This window comes from Doryrhamphus excisus, chromosome 13 (assembly GCF_030265055.1).
Source record: "Doryrhamphus excisus isolate RoL2022-K1 chromosome 13, RoL_Dexc_1.0, whole genome shotgun sequence".
Lineage (NCBI taxonomy): Eukaryota > Metazoa > Chordata > Actinopteri > Syngnathiformes > Syngnathidae > Doryrhamphus > Doryrhamphus excisus.
The window spans coordinates 17,855,325-17,871,928 of NC_080478.1; the positions used below are offsets into that span (position 1 = coordinate 17,855,325).

The 16,604-nt window shown below is 40.2% G+C and overlaps 1 protein-coding gene across 3 annotated transcripts in view; it reads right to left on the reverse strand.

Moving 5' to 3' along the window:
- Positions 1–16,604, reverse strand: part of zfyve28 (zinc finger, FYVE domain containing 28) — a 40,733-nt gene that overhangs the window by 20,307 nt on the left and 3,822 nt on the right. For all 3 annotated transcript variants that reach the window (XM_058090788.1, XM_058090786.1, XM_058090787.1), the window contains exon 2: positions 456–596. In XM_058090788.1, the coding sequence (XP_057946771.1) occupies positions 456–596 (141 nt within the window). The remainder of the gene's footprint in view (positions 1–455; positions 597–16,604) is intronic.

A 16,604-nucleotide genomic window follows, 5' to 3' on the forward strand; every position in this document is an offset into this window, starting at 1 on the left:
GCTTAAACGTTAAGAGTTCAAACAAATAACCCCAAGAGGGCAGTGATGACTCAACTTATATAAGTCACAAAAGAATCCAAAACAACATCCAAAGAACTGCGAACCTCGCTTGCCTCGGTTAAGGTCACACAGGGCAAAAACTACCTTCATGTCTGTTAAATGTTTGCAGCATTTCTTGAAATGCTGCAAACATTTAACAGACAGAACAAATTACCTACGAGGGAAATACATATATTACATACATATATTTTCGTTCAGGACCTTAAAGACTGTGATAAATTGAACCACAAATTTTGCTGTGTACCAAAAATGCATTTTGTGTTCAGTTACATTTTCATTGAGTACTACTTAAATTTTTTTGAGGATCTGAAACATTTCAGTATGATAAACAAAAAAAATAAGAAATCAATTTTTCACACCACAGATATTTCTGCTTCTTGGCCCTCCTGACATACCTGGCAGGAGCGGAACTGGTTGACCAGCAGTGTACATCTTTGAGGGTCCTTCCTGCCATCGAGGCTGTCGAGCTCAGTGGCCACCTGGTTCAACTCATCGTCGGCGTAGAAAAATTGAGCCAGAAGCTGCGGGTCCGTCCTCTGCACAGAATCACAAGGAAAAGCTGTTTAAGAACCATAAGAACCATTTATGGGTACATCCCTAACATGTCAGCAAGTATCGTCTTAATAGTCATAGAAAAAAAAACCTGGACAAAGTAATAGTCAGTGTAGATTTACTATTCCCATAAAATGACTCAACACAGCCATTATTATCTCAATTACATCTTGCCTACAGTCAAGTATGGTGTTGTTTGTCTATATGTGCCCTGTGATTGGCTGGCCACCAGTCCAGGGTGTACCCCGCTTCTCACCCCAAGACAGCTGGGATAGGCTCCAGCACCCCTCCCCTGCGACCCTCGTGAGGATAAGCAGTAGAAAATGAATGAATGAATAATAAGGGATGAAACAGGCTGCACGGTGATCGAGTGGTTAGCGCACAGGCCTCACAGCTAGGAGACCCGGGTTCAATTCCACCCTCGGCCATCTCTGTGTGGAGTTTGCATGTTCTCCCCGTGCATGCGTGGGTTTTCTCCGGGTATTCCGGTTTCCTCCCACATTCCAAAAACATGCTAGGTTAATTAGCGACTCCAAATTGTCCATAGGTATGAATGTGAGTGTGAATGGTTGTTTGTCTATATGTGCCCTGTGATTGGCTGGCCAAAAAGACAGCTGGAATAGGCTCCAGCACAAGCAAATAAAACAAACTCTTGTCACATGCACATTTAGAAATGATGCATTAGCTGTTCAGGAGTAATTCTATGCTTTTGGCATGCACACATCAACTGCACATTAGTAAGGCATTGGATTTAAAATAAAAACAATCCAACAATACAAATATGGTAATGGTAATGGTTTTTTTTCCTTTGAACATGCATCAGATTACAATTGAATGCATCACATAATCACTTCACAGTTCCACATGTCCAAAAGGAGTAGGAAGAAGCAAAGCTGATTAAATCCTACCCTTCCATCTGGTACTTTTACAATCAGTAACTGTTACATTTGTTCACTTCCTGCTTTCCATAATGCAGTTTGGTTTTTTTTTGTTTTTTTTTTTAATAATGTACCTTGTACCGAAGTACAAGGTTATATGACCATCCAATGACATTATGTGTACCATAGTAACTGTCAAATATACAATATAATATACAATAATATACAATATAAATGGATATTGCGTTAGAAGGAGAGTAAATTCATTGTGACAAGGGTGGGTAACAAAAGGTTCTAACACAGTGAAAGCTCCCAGCAGAGTAGGCGTAATTAGTGAGTATGACCCTGATAGAACATTTGTGTCATTATCTCCCACCATGCACTGGAGGTATGGGACAACAGCACAGTGGAGCCAATCACGCCTCAGCTGAGTGAAAAATCACACATGCAAAAGGTATGGCAGCAAAAAGAAAATGTCATTAGCTGTGCTCAAAACTGGAACAAGAAACTAAGCAAGCAAACTGTGACTCCGGAAACTGAATCTGTACACACACACAGATACAATCCAAGGAGGGTTCGCACGGATCGAAAGGTTAATGGATTCGAAAATGGCGACCGCATGCCGACATGCATCATCACACACCACAAGAACCTAAAATGAAAGTACAGGAGCTAAGGCGCTAAACGGGGCAACATGACTGGGCGGACCGGAAGAAGGAAGACGCTTCCCCTTTTTTGTCCGCATGTGCCGAACTGAACATTAGTATTAATGGAGAACCCTTCACAGGTGCATTTCCCTCAAGTTTGCAGCACTTCCTGTTGCGTGATAGACTCCCCCTGTGGACCTTGGTTGGCTTCTCCCTGAATATGATACACAGCGCTGTTCCCCTTCACTCACGCTCATTAATAATGAAACAAACAGCAAGGAGGGAACACAGCGATATCAGCTGCGGCAGGGATGCTTGTCGCATCATTACCGTGCAGAGAAATAAATGTTTTTGGACATTTTACAAAGGTTGTTCATGACACTGAAATACGGCAGATATGCATATGTGGTGGTTATGTGGCTGGAATGATGTATTCGCTGGCTATGAATGTTTATATCTGAATGAATGATTGTCTACACTATTCCCCCTGCAAGAGTGGTGGAATTGCATTTGAAACAAGAGGTATATAGGCCAGTGTGCAGCGAGACAGCAAGGAGGTGTTTGAAACAGATGCCACCCTAAAGCCTCCTCCTGCTGCATTCCTCATACAAGAGGGAACATTCCTGCAGCAAGGCATCATGGGAGAAAAAAACGGGAGACATTGTTCAAGACGTGTTGGATCGCTTCAAGATAGGCAGTAAATCGACACATTTTGTATACCAAGAAATAGTAATTCATTTAATATTAGTGACATGGATTAGTGGATTGTTTATTCTGTCTATGGTGTGATGATACATTCTAATACAAATGCAACATTCATGAAAAATTAGCATTTTAAAAATTATGATTTTTATGTGAATGAAATGGTACTCTCTTCAGGGACTATTTTGTCAAAAATCAAAACAGTTACAGACTATATGTTCGCTATGTTCGCCAACAGAGAACATACTAACTCCTTATTTCTAAAATCACAAATACTTCAACTTGCTGATTAATCTTCAAACAGCTAAAATAATGCATAAGGCTAAAAATAACCAATTAGCTAAAAATGTCATCCAATACAAGAGAGGAGAAATATGATCTCAGGGAAGAACACTTATATGCTAGGACTACGTTAATAAAATAAAATAAAATAAAAATGTAATTTAATTTAATTTAATTTAATAATGTAAACTATATTAGGAAAGCAGGAAGTGAACAAATGTAACAATGAAAATAAATAATAAAAATAAAACCATTAAAAAAAAATTTAATTAAAATTTTTTTAATTAAAAAATACAATTCAATAAAATTAAATTAGGAAAGCAGGAAGTGAACAAATGTTCAAATGAAATAAAACCATAAAAAATAATAATAAATTAAAAACTTCTTTTTTGAATTAAAAAATACAATTAAATAAAACTAAATTATATTAGGAAAGCAGGAAGTGAACAAATGTAACAGTTACCGATTGTAAAAGTACCAGATGGAGGGGTAGGATTTAATAAGCTTTGCTTCTTCCTACTCCTTTTGGACATGTGGAACTGTGAACTGATTATGTGATGCATTCAATTGTAATCTGATGCATGTTCAAATGAAATTAAAGTATTACCATATAACTACCAATTACAACAACATATTATTTCTATTATTTAGCCAATATTTTACAATTCAAAACACAGCATGACATTGCTTTACAGATCAAGGTGTTGTTTCTCTTTTCAACAACACCTCGACTTGGTTTTGCCTTAGGCGTTGGTGTCAAAGGTTCCGTTGGGCTGGCTGTCGGACTCAGTCTTTCAAGTCATAAAAGGGATATTTATGCTAGGCACAGCTGAAGGGTTCAGTCTTGCCTTGTATACCTGGTCTCTGTCAATACTGAAAAGTTCCTCGAAGTAATCATTGTTGATATAAAATGCGACGAGCATAACAACGACCACTTTGATGGCCCTTTCCACACTCGCGTGTTCCTGAAGAATTTTCTTCTCAACTTTACGTGGGTTGGTTCTGGTGTTCTGGTAATATGTTGGTCACTTTAAAAACAAACCCCAATAAATCAGATACAGGAACCAAATCATAACTGGGTATTTGGACATACAGTCCAATTTAAAGGGGTGCATTGATTACAATTTTCTGACCACAGAGCATTAAAAAGTCTGACCTGCAGAGTCTGATTCTGGACAATACCCATGAAACAATACAAACTTCTTGTTTTAACTGCATATGAGGTCGAGAAATATAAATGAAAAGTACAATGTCAAAGACCCAGGAAGCGGTGACCATCCAAATAATAACTCCAAAACCTGTGTCACCCCAACCAACGACAGCTCTACCTTGCATTAAATCAAGACATGATTCAGCATACTCTCGTCCCCTGTGGTGTGTCCTGTGAAACTCCCACTGTCAGTCGTCCCTGGGTGACCTCTCTGAAGATGATGCAAAGCTAATGTTGGATCTATAAATCCACAAAAGATACCGAACATCCTGCGCAGTTTGTAATACGTAAATTAGTAAAAGGTAACATACATTCAAGTGGCTGCCATCTGCATTCCTGATGAGCTGCAGAGTCTATGCTTCTTTTTCATTCTAAGTGTGCAGGCGAGACCATCCATGCCACTGAAGAGCCCAGGCAAATCTTTTAGATCAGAGGTCTCAAACTCAATTTACTTGGGGGCCACTGGAGCTAGGGTCTGGGTGAGACTGGGCCACATCAGGTTTTCCAAAAAAAACCAAAAAAAAACAACGCATTTATTAAAAACAGAAAAATATACAAACTTTTTCAGTGCTTTGGTTCCGATTTTCTACAATAAAAGCTCTGATAAAACATTCCACTGTTCTCAAATATCTTACTTTTTATTTTTCTGCACAAAATAAGATGAAAAATAAACAAATCAAGAATAAAGAAAATCAATCAATCAGTAATAAATAAATATAATAATAATAATAAAACAGCAAATAATAAAAACTTAAGAAACCACATATAGTTGGTGGGTAGACAAATTATTTTTTTCAGATTAAAATGAACAAAGCATTATTAGAGCCCTGTAGACATGACAAAACACGACTATTGTCACATTTATACTCTTTTTATTTACAACATATTGCGCAACTGCAGGGTCTTGAGACACATGCTAACTCGCAAACTAGAGATCTAGCAACCTAAACGATAGCCTCCAAGTTATTTCCTTTAAACTTAAAAAAAAAGCCAAAAACTTACCACTTCCACACGGATAGGGAGGATAACTATTAACAGTTATTTAACCTTTAACATGAACATTAATCAAACGTAATAATTTTTTCTGGGTACATGATACCATACAGCATCCATGTCAAACTTGCGCGGGCTGCACTAACATTAAACTTTCATATCAAGGCGGGGGCCTCAAACTAGTGTCCGGCGGGCCGCCGCGTGTTTGAGACCCCTGTTTTATATGGACATCAAACTCATTCATTATTCACGATTCAGCATTGAAAGCAGCAGTGACCTGAATGGTTTTAGTCACAGTAACAGAAACGTCCTCTTCTGTAATATTTTTCTTTTCAGGACGTAATAATTGTAAGTCTCTCTAATTTCTGTTCATTTCACAGATGTGTGATTCAACTACAGAATGCTTAGGAAAATCACCTCAGTTTAAATCTTTTCTAATCAGACGGACAAAGATTTGCATCAACATCAGACAACCAGAATTAAAGTTTGTCCAGGGGCTCAGAGTGATCCACCCATCTGGAACGATGGCTTAATTCTTTGTAGCTTGTCCCGATGTGATATTTGGACGAGGCAGCGATGTCTGTGTCTGTCGCTGGGACTGGTAAGACAGCATACCCAGGAGTGGATTTGGCTAAAGGCCGTTTCCCGGGTCCCTTGACTGTTGTGCGACGACACGTGGAGACACTATGTTTGCCAGCATATCCACATGGAACCTCTTATACAACAAATAATCTAGTTCAGGGCTCTACATTAAAAACAAAAATGACTTGCCCATGGGGAATCCTTAAGGTGAGAACTACTTGCCCGTAAAATGAAAAGACTGCCATAATGATATCATCTCATTTTTGTGGCATCACATGAGAATCTCAAATAAAGATGAAATGATTATCATTTCTTGTGGTTGTTTTCCTACATAGATCATGACGTTGCATGGAAATCTGGATTGTCAAGAGACTTCCAGGCACTTTGCCTTTTATAAGTTTTGCACCACAATGAAACATTATCGAATAGACACATTTGTGTACTAGTAAAGTGTTTTTAATCCAGAAAAAAAAATGCTCAACGGTCAAACAATAATTTGTGAAGCAAATGGTGAGAAAAATCCACAGAGAAATGGAAGCGCTAGATTTTGTAAGCTTGTGCAAAATCAGCACTTGGTATTGGATCTAATCGCTGGTGTTTCATTGTGACCACTTCAAATTGTCACAGCAATGTGATTCACTCACCTGTGCCATCATTTGATTTGCTGCCGCTAATAAAATACTTGTTTAGGAGGCACTGGTTCATCACTTTTTGCTGTTTTATCCTTCAGAAGTTGTTGAAGAATTAGACCATGTTGGCAGGGACGCCATGATAGATGTTTTCATAGTCAAACCATTGGTTGATTGGTTCATCGCGAACAAGAACGGGTGTGGGTAAAACGCAGACTGCGAACTGCGGTCTAAATAAACGATTCTGATTGGTCCATTTCAAGATTTGCAAGGATTGGTTTGCAAATTATTACCGGAATTACGCAGTCCGTGTTTTACCAAAACCCAACAGACGGGAATATCACTGATTGGATTTACTTGCCCGAATTTTGTTTTAACTTGCCCCGGGCCATCGGTACATCGTTATTGTCGAGCCCTGATAGATGTTTTCGTAGTCAAACCATCGCTGATTGGTTGATCGCGAACAAGAACGGATGTGGGTAAAACGCGGACTTTGGACTGCGAACCGTGGTCGAAATAAACGATTCTGATTGGTCCATTTCTAGATTTGCAAGGATTGGTTTGCAAATTACCACCGGTATTGCACAGTCCGTGTTTTACCAACACCCAACGAGAACTGCTTTAAAAAAAAACTCTTGGCAGTATGGCATGCTAAAGTGCACTAGCCCGACGGGAATATCACTGATTGGATTTACTTGCCCGAATTTTGTTTTAACTTGCCCCGGGCCATCGGTACATCGTTATTGTCGAGCCCTGATAGATGTTTTCGTAGTCAAACCATCGCTGATTGGTTGATCGCGAACAAGAACTGGTGTGGGTAAAATGCAGACTGTGGACTACGGACCGCGGTCTAAATAAACGATTCTGATTGGTCCATTTCAAGATTTGCAAGGATTGGTTTGCAAATTACCACCGGAATTACGCAGTCCGTGTTTTACCAACACCCAACAAGAACCACTTTAAAAAAAAACTCTTGGCAGTACGGAATGCCAAAGTGCACTAGCCCGACGGGAATATCACTGATTGGATTTACTTGCCCGAATTTTGTTTTAACTTGCCCCGGGCCATCGGTACATCGTTATTGTCGAGCCCTGATAGATGTTTTCGTAGTCAAACCATCGCTGATTGGTTGATCGCGAACAAGAATGGATGTGGGTAAAACGCGGACTGTGGACTACGAACCGCGGTCTAAATAAACGATTCTGATTGGTCCGTTTCAAGATTTGCATGGATTGGTTTGCAAATTACCACTGGAATTACCCAGTCCGTGTTTTACCAACACCCAACAAGAACCGCTTTTAAAAAAAACTCTTCACAGTATGGAATGCTAAAGTCGAGCTCTGCTTAGTTATACAATCCTGAACTGTCTTGATGATCTGGAGCTACAATGAAGAGGTTGATTTTTAGGTTTAAAAATGACAAATCAGGTGAGATACAAGTTTCGCTTGACATGGAACCCAGGTGATTTCATATGTTTACAGAACACGGTGAACAAAAGTTGTTCAAAGCGTTCTGTTGCTGCAGGGGCGCAAAATCTGACAAAGTGCCTTGAGTGTTGCCACTTATCAGTTGGAGCAGATGTGGACAAGTTGAATTTGGAAAAAAAAAATGTGCAATTAGGAGTGAGAAAGTACTCAAATCTCTTCCCCGCTTGAGGCTAGCAGCTCGAGGGAGCAACAAACTGAATGTGCACTCGCATTTCCAAATGTACGTACGTCCATCCGAGAGCTGAACAATGATGGAAACGCTACCTTTATGCTGCCGGGGGTTCTTTTGTGTGAGGACGACTCACAGCCAACTCAGAGGATGTGCATGGCTCACATTGAGGCTAATTCTGTCCACATTCCTTTCACTGTTATGAACAGTGACAGAATGAAGACACCGAGCAGGCTGCTGCAAATTATGCACAATGACAGCCGTGGACGGACCAAGAGCGTGCAAAAGCACACATCTTTGTGATTTTAACTGGCCGGAAAAAGCCCAGCTCAGAGATTTTTTGTTATGGCGACAGTAGAGCCCAAATGTCAAAAAGTATCTGCATATTTGTTTGTATTTCCTTATCATTTCTAAACCAAATCCTTGGCGTTTCTAGCTCTTTCTAGCACCACATCTTCAGTGCTTATTTGAGAAGGTTCTGTCAGAGCAGCGATTTTTTTTACAATTGCAAAATTCATTCATTCATTCTACCGCTTATCCTCACGAGGTTCGCAGGGGCTGCTGGAGCTGGACTGGTGGCCAGCCAATCACAGGGCACATATAGACAAACAACCATTCACACTCACATTCATACCTATGGACCTAAACCTAATTTGGAGTTGCTAAATAACCTAGCATGTTTTTGGAATGTGGGTGGAAACGGGGAATGACGGGGAGAACATGCAAACTCCACACAGAGATGTCCGAGGGTGGAATTGAACTGGGGTCTTTTAGCTGTGAAGCCTGTGCGCTAACCCCTCTTCACCATGCAGCCCCTCTAGGAAAACATTAATTCATTTTCTACCGCTTATCCTCACAAGGGTCGCGGGGGTCGCTGGAGCCTATCCCAGCTGTCTTCACCCTGGACTGGTGGCCAGCTAATCACAGGGCACATATAGACAAACAACCATTCACACTCACATTCATACCTATGGACAATTTGGAGTTGCTAATTAACCTAGCATGTTTTTGGAATGTGGGAGGAAACCGGAGTACCCGGAGAAAACCCACGCATGCACGGGGAGAACATGCAAACTCCACACAGAGATGGCCGAGAGTGGAATTGAACTCGGTTCTCCTCGCTGCAAGGCCTGCGTGTGAACCACTAGTCCGCATTGCAGCCTTGATATCTATTATTCATTCATTTATTTTCTACCGCTTATCCTCAGGAGGGTGACGGGGGGTGCTGGAGCCTATCCCAGCTGTCTTTTGGCGAGAGGCGGGGTACACCCTGGACTGGTGGCCAGTCAATATTAAAATGAACAAAGCATTATTAGAGCCCTGTAGACATGACAAAACACGACTATAGTCACATTTATACTTTTTTATTTACAACATATTGCGCAACTGCAGGGTCTTGAGACACATGCTAACTCGCAAACTAGAGAGCTAGCGACCTAAACGGTAGCCTTCAAGTTATTTCCTTTAAACTTAAATAGCCAAAAACGTACCACTTCCACACGGATAGGGAGGATAACTATTAACAGTTATTTAACCTTTAACATGAACATTAATCAAACGTAATCATTTTTTCTGGGTACATGATACCATACAGCATCCATATCAAACTTGCGCGGGGCCGCACTAACATTAAACTTTCATATCAAGGCGGGGGACTCAAACTAGTGTCCTGCGGGCCACATTTGGCCCACGTGTTTGAGACCCCTGCTGTAAATGGTAGTGGAGATAGTGTCACCTTTTCACACCCACCAATAAAAGTTTACATTAAAAAGCCCTTAATCAGAGTGTGCACCAATTACTGCGATGCTTAAAATACGATGTGCTCCCTTTAATTCTGACATCCACGGCCATTTCCCTTCAATCACTGTTTCGCCACACCTAGCCCAGCCGGCTATGATGAATTCCAGAATCTTCCATGAATTTAAAATCTCCTGCACTAGGGTCAGCGTGCTAAATCCAGACAAGTGACACCAAATCAATTACTGCATGGCTGGCGGGTAAGCAAAATGAGACATCCCCCTGAAAGCAGGCTAAACATGAAGCCAAGCTAGTCACTGCTCAGCAGTTTGCCGCTCTTCCCCCCCGCCCTCCCTGAATCGACGTGTGCGTCGACAGAAGCTCCTCTACAGAGACCGGCCCGCTAATTGCTTCGCCTGGCCTCGGTTCTTCCGCTTGCAGGTTGCAGCATAAGTCACAAACAACGCGGTGCACTGAGGCATGACGACCAAAGGTGATGTGCAAAACAAGCTATGTTAGCAATTAATTAAAAATATTTATATAAACTATAGTGTCGTTAGCAGCTACTTTCATGACAAATCCCCTGAAGCTTACATGATGGGAAGAGGAGCTGGTTGTCGTTGTGTTGGCTAATTGTACACTTATGATTTCAGTTGTGGCTGAAAATATTGCTTTAAAGTCATATTATTATAACCGACCCTAACAATACAGTGGTCATAATTTTAACCAGATCATTTTAAAATGTAGTACAAATTATTTTTTTTGGTTTTATTTTGTTGAAATAAAGCCAAAAAAAAAGCCTTGATGCAATAAACAAATGTTATGTGATTCTTTTTATGCATTAAAATGTAAAACACAAGAGGAGTGTTAAGTAGGGCCCACACAGCTGGCAAAAAGCTGTCAGCTAAAAAGCACATCAATAATAAAATACAAATAAAAAAAACTGATGTTTAGCAGAAGTCTGCTTTGCATTCCGATGGTGTCCATAAACATATCCGAAGCATTTTCCACGCTGCTTGGGGAATGATTTAAAGAATGGAATAGACATATCTGGAGCATGTGGACTCATTTCAAGGCTGCTGTTGACTATGCTTCCTAATGAACCTAAAAGTGGCTTGCCTTCATTTACATCTATAAACAGGTATACCTTCTCACATCACTTCTTCAAATTAACATTGCCATTATTTTACTGCTTTGGTATCCATTCTAAGGTATAATGGCCAAGAAGAAAATGTCAGCTATCAACTCAATACATGGTTCAATTAGTGGGAAAGTGGGGGTGGGGGGGTTTAAGGGCACATTAATAGACAAGGGGCAAATGCATCTGTCACACTGACAGATGAGTTTGTCTCCTGGACGTCTCGGGACAACAGGAAGTTGAGCAGCTGAAGGGAATATACGACTTTAGCCTTGTGGTGCTCTCACTCTCTTCTGCCATCACTCACTAGGGGACGCTAGCGATGAATGAGGGGAGCGAAGTAGCGCCATTTTTGGCTGAACCCATATCCAAGACAGAAAGTACAGCCGAATTGCCCCTGAAGTCATACAATATGGGTATCACAAGGCACATATAGACAAACAACCATTCACACTCACATTCATACCTATGGACAATTTGGAGTCGCTAATTAACCTAGCATGTTTTTGGAATGTTGGGAAACCCACACATGCACGGGGAGAACATACAAACTCCACACAGAGATGACGGAGGGTGGAATTGAACTCAGGTCTTCTAGCTGTGTGGCGTGTGTGACGCTAACCACTCGATGTCTCGCTGTCCAGCCCAATTGCAAAATTGATGTGGATAAATCAGGGGTCTCAAACTCAATAACTTGTTTTGGCCATTTGTGAATAATGGCTCTCGCTGTGGTTTGCTGTAGTCCCAAAGCTTTAGTGGCTTTATAACCTTTTTCAGACTGACAGATCTCAATTAATCTTTTAATTAACCATTCACACTCACATTCATACCTATGGACAATTTGGAGTCGCTAATTAACCTAGCATGTTTTTGGAATGTGGGAGGAAACCGGAGTACCCGGAGAAAACCCACGCATGCACGGGGGAGAACATGCAAACTCCATACAGAGATGGCCGAGGGTGGAATTGAACCCTGTTCTCCTAGCTGTGAGGTCTGCGCGCTAACCACTCGACCGCCGTGCCGCCCGGCATCGCTACTATGAATGATAATATAGTAATATAAAAGGCATTATTGAAGCCAATCAGACTGAACGATGGCATCACTACTATGAATGATAATACAGTAGTATAGAAGGCATTATTGGAACCACACATTAAGTGCTTTATGCACACTATATATCTTGCAATCCAACCCACTTGTGTGTTCCCAGCATCAGCAAGTGTTTTTTTTTTTCCCCATCGGAGTTGAACAGCTGCTGCTGTGTTAATGTAAGTGGAAGCTGTTGTAATTCTACATTTGATCAAATTTACTTAAGATTTGTTAAGATTTGTTAGCACCAAAAAGTTTTTCATGTTCAAAAGTTAATATAGCAGAAATAAAAGTGTACTGAAGGATAAAATACTGCATGTCATGCTTCCATTACATGTCTAAAGGTAACCTCGGATAGTAACTTCTGGTGTGAACGCCACTTGCTCCTCCTTCTGCAGTCCCAGAATAAGTGATGAAAGCCTAAAAAGGGTAAACATTCGAGCACATATTTCAGAAATATGCCTTTCAATGCTATTTTTCCACTGCAAAAATAATAGTTTTGGTGTCATGAGCCTGTTACATTGTTATTACATTGTCCAAGTGCAGGGTACATAAGTGTATACAGTAAACCTCGGATATATCGGATTCAATTGTTCCCACTGGTTTTGTCCGATATAAGCGAAATCCGTTATATGCGTATACCGGAAAATGTCCGTTTTACGCATATATCGGATTTATATCCGGTATATGCGTAAATCAGATTTTATGCGTTATAAAAAGGCACTTCCTTGACTATGTTTCCAATGTACCTGGACTGGGCAATGAAAAGAGATGTAAGGTAATGAGAATTGAACTTTATTGGACTCTGAGCATAACAAATTGTTAATTAAGCTAGGCCCTGTTACGCCCGTCAGGCCTACGTTATTTCCAATAGTGAGGTTAAGATCTCATTCACTGCTGTGCTAGTATTATTGACGTCACTCACTTTTATATTTGTCCTAAATCTGGAGCCAGGAGAAAGACAATAGCCAGTGACATCAACAAGATTAGCATAACGATGCGGCCATCCGATAAATGCGAGGGAAATTTAATGGAAATGCATTGGAACAAAACTGGAGCTTTTGTCCGAAATAGGCGAAATCCGTTATAAAAAATACGATATATGCAATGATTTTTTATTGGAAATGCATTACAGAAAAATCGCTTCTTTTTTATCTTTCCGTTGTGAGCGAATTTCCGATATATCCGAGTCCGATATATCCGAGGTTTACTGTATATAAGAAGTCTACAATAGCAGTCAGCTCATCAGCCTGAAAGCTACAGACACACAAAACAGAATGTTCCCAGTAGGGATTACTTAACGATTATTTCAAGTATCTAAATTCCATACACCTAACACACTATTATTATGGGACTGCTTTTTTTCGTTGAAAAAATATATATATAATATGTGACCTTTAAAGAAAAACAAGATCCCCTTTGTAAGACGTGGACAATAAAGATTAACTATGAGCACAGTAACAGCTTTAAAGGATTAAAAGGAATGTGGAGAAACTTGTATTTCCCGGCTTTCGGTCAAGTTAACTATTGCATGTCTCTGCACTTTAACGAGACCAGTTCAAGGATAATGGGGATTGCATGGGGCAAAAGGAAGTTCTCACTGAGTGGAAAAACCGAGTGGAAAAACTGGAAACACAAATAAGTCTTCTCCAGTCAAGGAAACATGTTTCTACAGTAAACCTCGGATATATCGGATTCAATTGTTCCCACTGGTTTTGTCCGATATAAGCGAAATCCGTTATATGCGTATACCGGAAAATGTCAGTTTTACGCATACATCGGATTTATATCCGGTATATGCGTAAATCGGATTTTATCCGTTATAAAAAGGCACTTCCTTGACTATGTTTCCAATGTACCTGGACGCGCAGGCAACGCTGCAAACGCTGCAAATGACGTCGTATAGCGGCCTGTCACGATTCGGCGAATCGGAGCGCCACGATGCGGCCATCCGATATATACGAGGGAAATTTAATGGAAATGCATTGGAACGGGACTGGAGATTTTGTCCGAAATAGGCGAAATCAGTTATAAAAAATCCGATATATGCAATGAATTTTTATTGGAAATGCATTACAGAAAAATCGGTTCTTTTTTATCTGTCCGTTGTGAGCGAATTTCCGATATATCCGAGTCCGATATATCCGAGGTTTACTGTACAAATGGTTTTATATGTGTTGATGCTAAATGAAAACAATATTTAGGCGGGGCGATATGGCAAAAAAGTTGTCATAGCCTATTTTTTGTATGTTTTATGTTGCCTGATCTTGATTATTATCACAATTTTTATGTTGTTTTTAACCTGTCATGTCTACAATGTTTTCATTGCGGGTTATTGTGTGTAGCTTCTCGTCAATCGTTGACTCCGATTGGCTGTTATCACTGACATATTTGATGGAGCACACCGATATCGCATTTTTATGCTGATATCAGGCCAATAATCATCTGTACCGATAATTATCGGACATCCCTAGAAAGGATTTTTTTTCTTTAGGTTTGTTATGTTATATCTTTTTGTTTAGACTATCAGAATGTTGTATGTCGCAGGGATCTTGAGGAAATTAATTTCAAAGTTGTTGGGTTTCATCAACTTAGTGTAGAGCTGTGATATCATATGAGGAGAGAGTCGATTTAAAAATGGTGTATCACATCGACACAACATACATACACCATGAGTTCCGGAAAGCCTAAAAAGGGTAAATATTTCAACATTCGATCTTGATTATTATCACAATTTTTATGTTGTTTTTAACCTGTCGTATCTACAATGTTTTCATTGCGGGGTTATTGTGTGTAGCTTTCTCGTCAATCGTTGACTCCGATTGGCTGTTATCACTGACATATTTGATGGGAGCACAGATCTGAAACAACTGAAATTTATAGCGATCACATTATCACCCAGCCATCATAAATGCCACAATGCTGTACCGTAAATCGGTTCCGCACTTTACACTTGCTCTCCATTTTTTTTTTTTTTTTTTTCAGGACAATTAAGTAACCTGAACTTCCCTCTCCATGCATGCTCCTGTGGTGTTACACTGGCCCATATAATTACTTTGTCCTTTGCTTTCCCTCACATTGAAGCAGAACAGGTTGCTTAAAAACCCACAGATAATCACGTTAATTCCAACCATGGCGGTGACTTGACAGAAACGGGTGTTGCTGTAATAGTTCACTACTTCTGAGGCAATTCCATTCAGGACTGTGACAATACTCTCTCTGTGTGCACCACCACTTTATGTCCAACCCCAACAATGGGCCACAAAAACAAGGCTGTGTCAACAGTAATGTAGAAATACAGTAAACCTCGGATATATCGGACTCGGATATATCGGAAATTCGCTCACAACGGACAGATAAAAAAGAACCGATTTTTCTGTAATGCATTTCCAATAAAAATTCATTGCATATATCGGATTTTTTATAACGGATTTCGCCTATTTCGGACAAAATCTCCAGTCCCGTTCCAATGCATTTCCATTAAATTTCCCTCGCATATATCGGATGGCCGCATCGTGGCGCTCCGATTCGCCGAATCGTGACAGGCCGCTATACGACGTCATTTGCAGCGTTTGCAGCGTTGCCTGCGCGTCCAGGTACATTGGAAACATAGTCAAGGAAGTGCCTTTTTATAACGGATGAAATCCGATTTACGCATATACCGGATATAAATCCGATATATGCGTAAAACGGACATTTTCCGGTATACGCATATAACGGATTTCGCTTATATCGGACAAAAACCAGTGGGAACAATTGAATCCAATATATCCGAGGTTTACTGTACTAAAAAAAAAATAACAAGTGAGCGTATACGGTCAAGTATGATAGGAGCTAATTGCTTTTCTATCCTTGCAGAAAATCAGGTAACTATCAATGGCTTCCGGGTCAAAGGGGAGTTCTTCTACTTGCAGAGAGTACTCAACTTTATTACAGATACAAACAACTGTTAATATTGTAATGATGACACGGTTTTCATAATAGGACAGAATCTGATATCAGTATCAACCGATATCGCATTTTTATGCTGATATCAGGCCGATAATCATCTGTACCGATTATTATCGGACATCCCTAGAAAGGTTATCCCAAGCAGGATTTTTTTTCTTTATGTTTAGACTATCAGAATGTTGTATGTCGCAGGGATCTTGAGGAATTTAATTTCAAAGTTGTTGGGTTTCATCAACTTAGTGTAGAGCTGTGATATCATATGAGGAGTGAGTCGATTTAAAAATGGTGTATCACACTGACACAACATACATACACCATGACTTCCGGAACAGTTTGTCTAACGGATTTTCTTGCCGACTATAAAAAAAGAAATGTCTCTAGCTGACAAAGAATAGAAAAATGGCCCATTTGGGGGGGGGGGATCTTGTGTCGACATATCAATTTCAACCGGAGATAGTTGAGAGTGCCATAAACGAGGGTGAGGTTCACACACTGAAA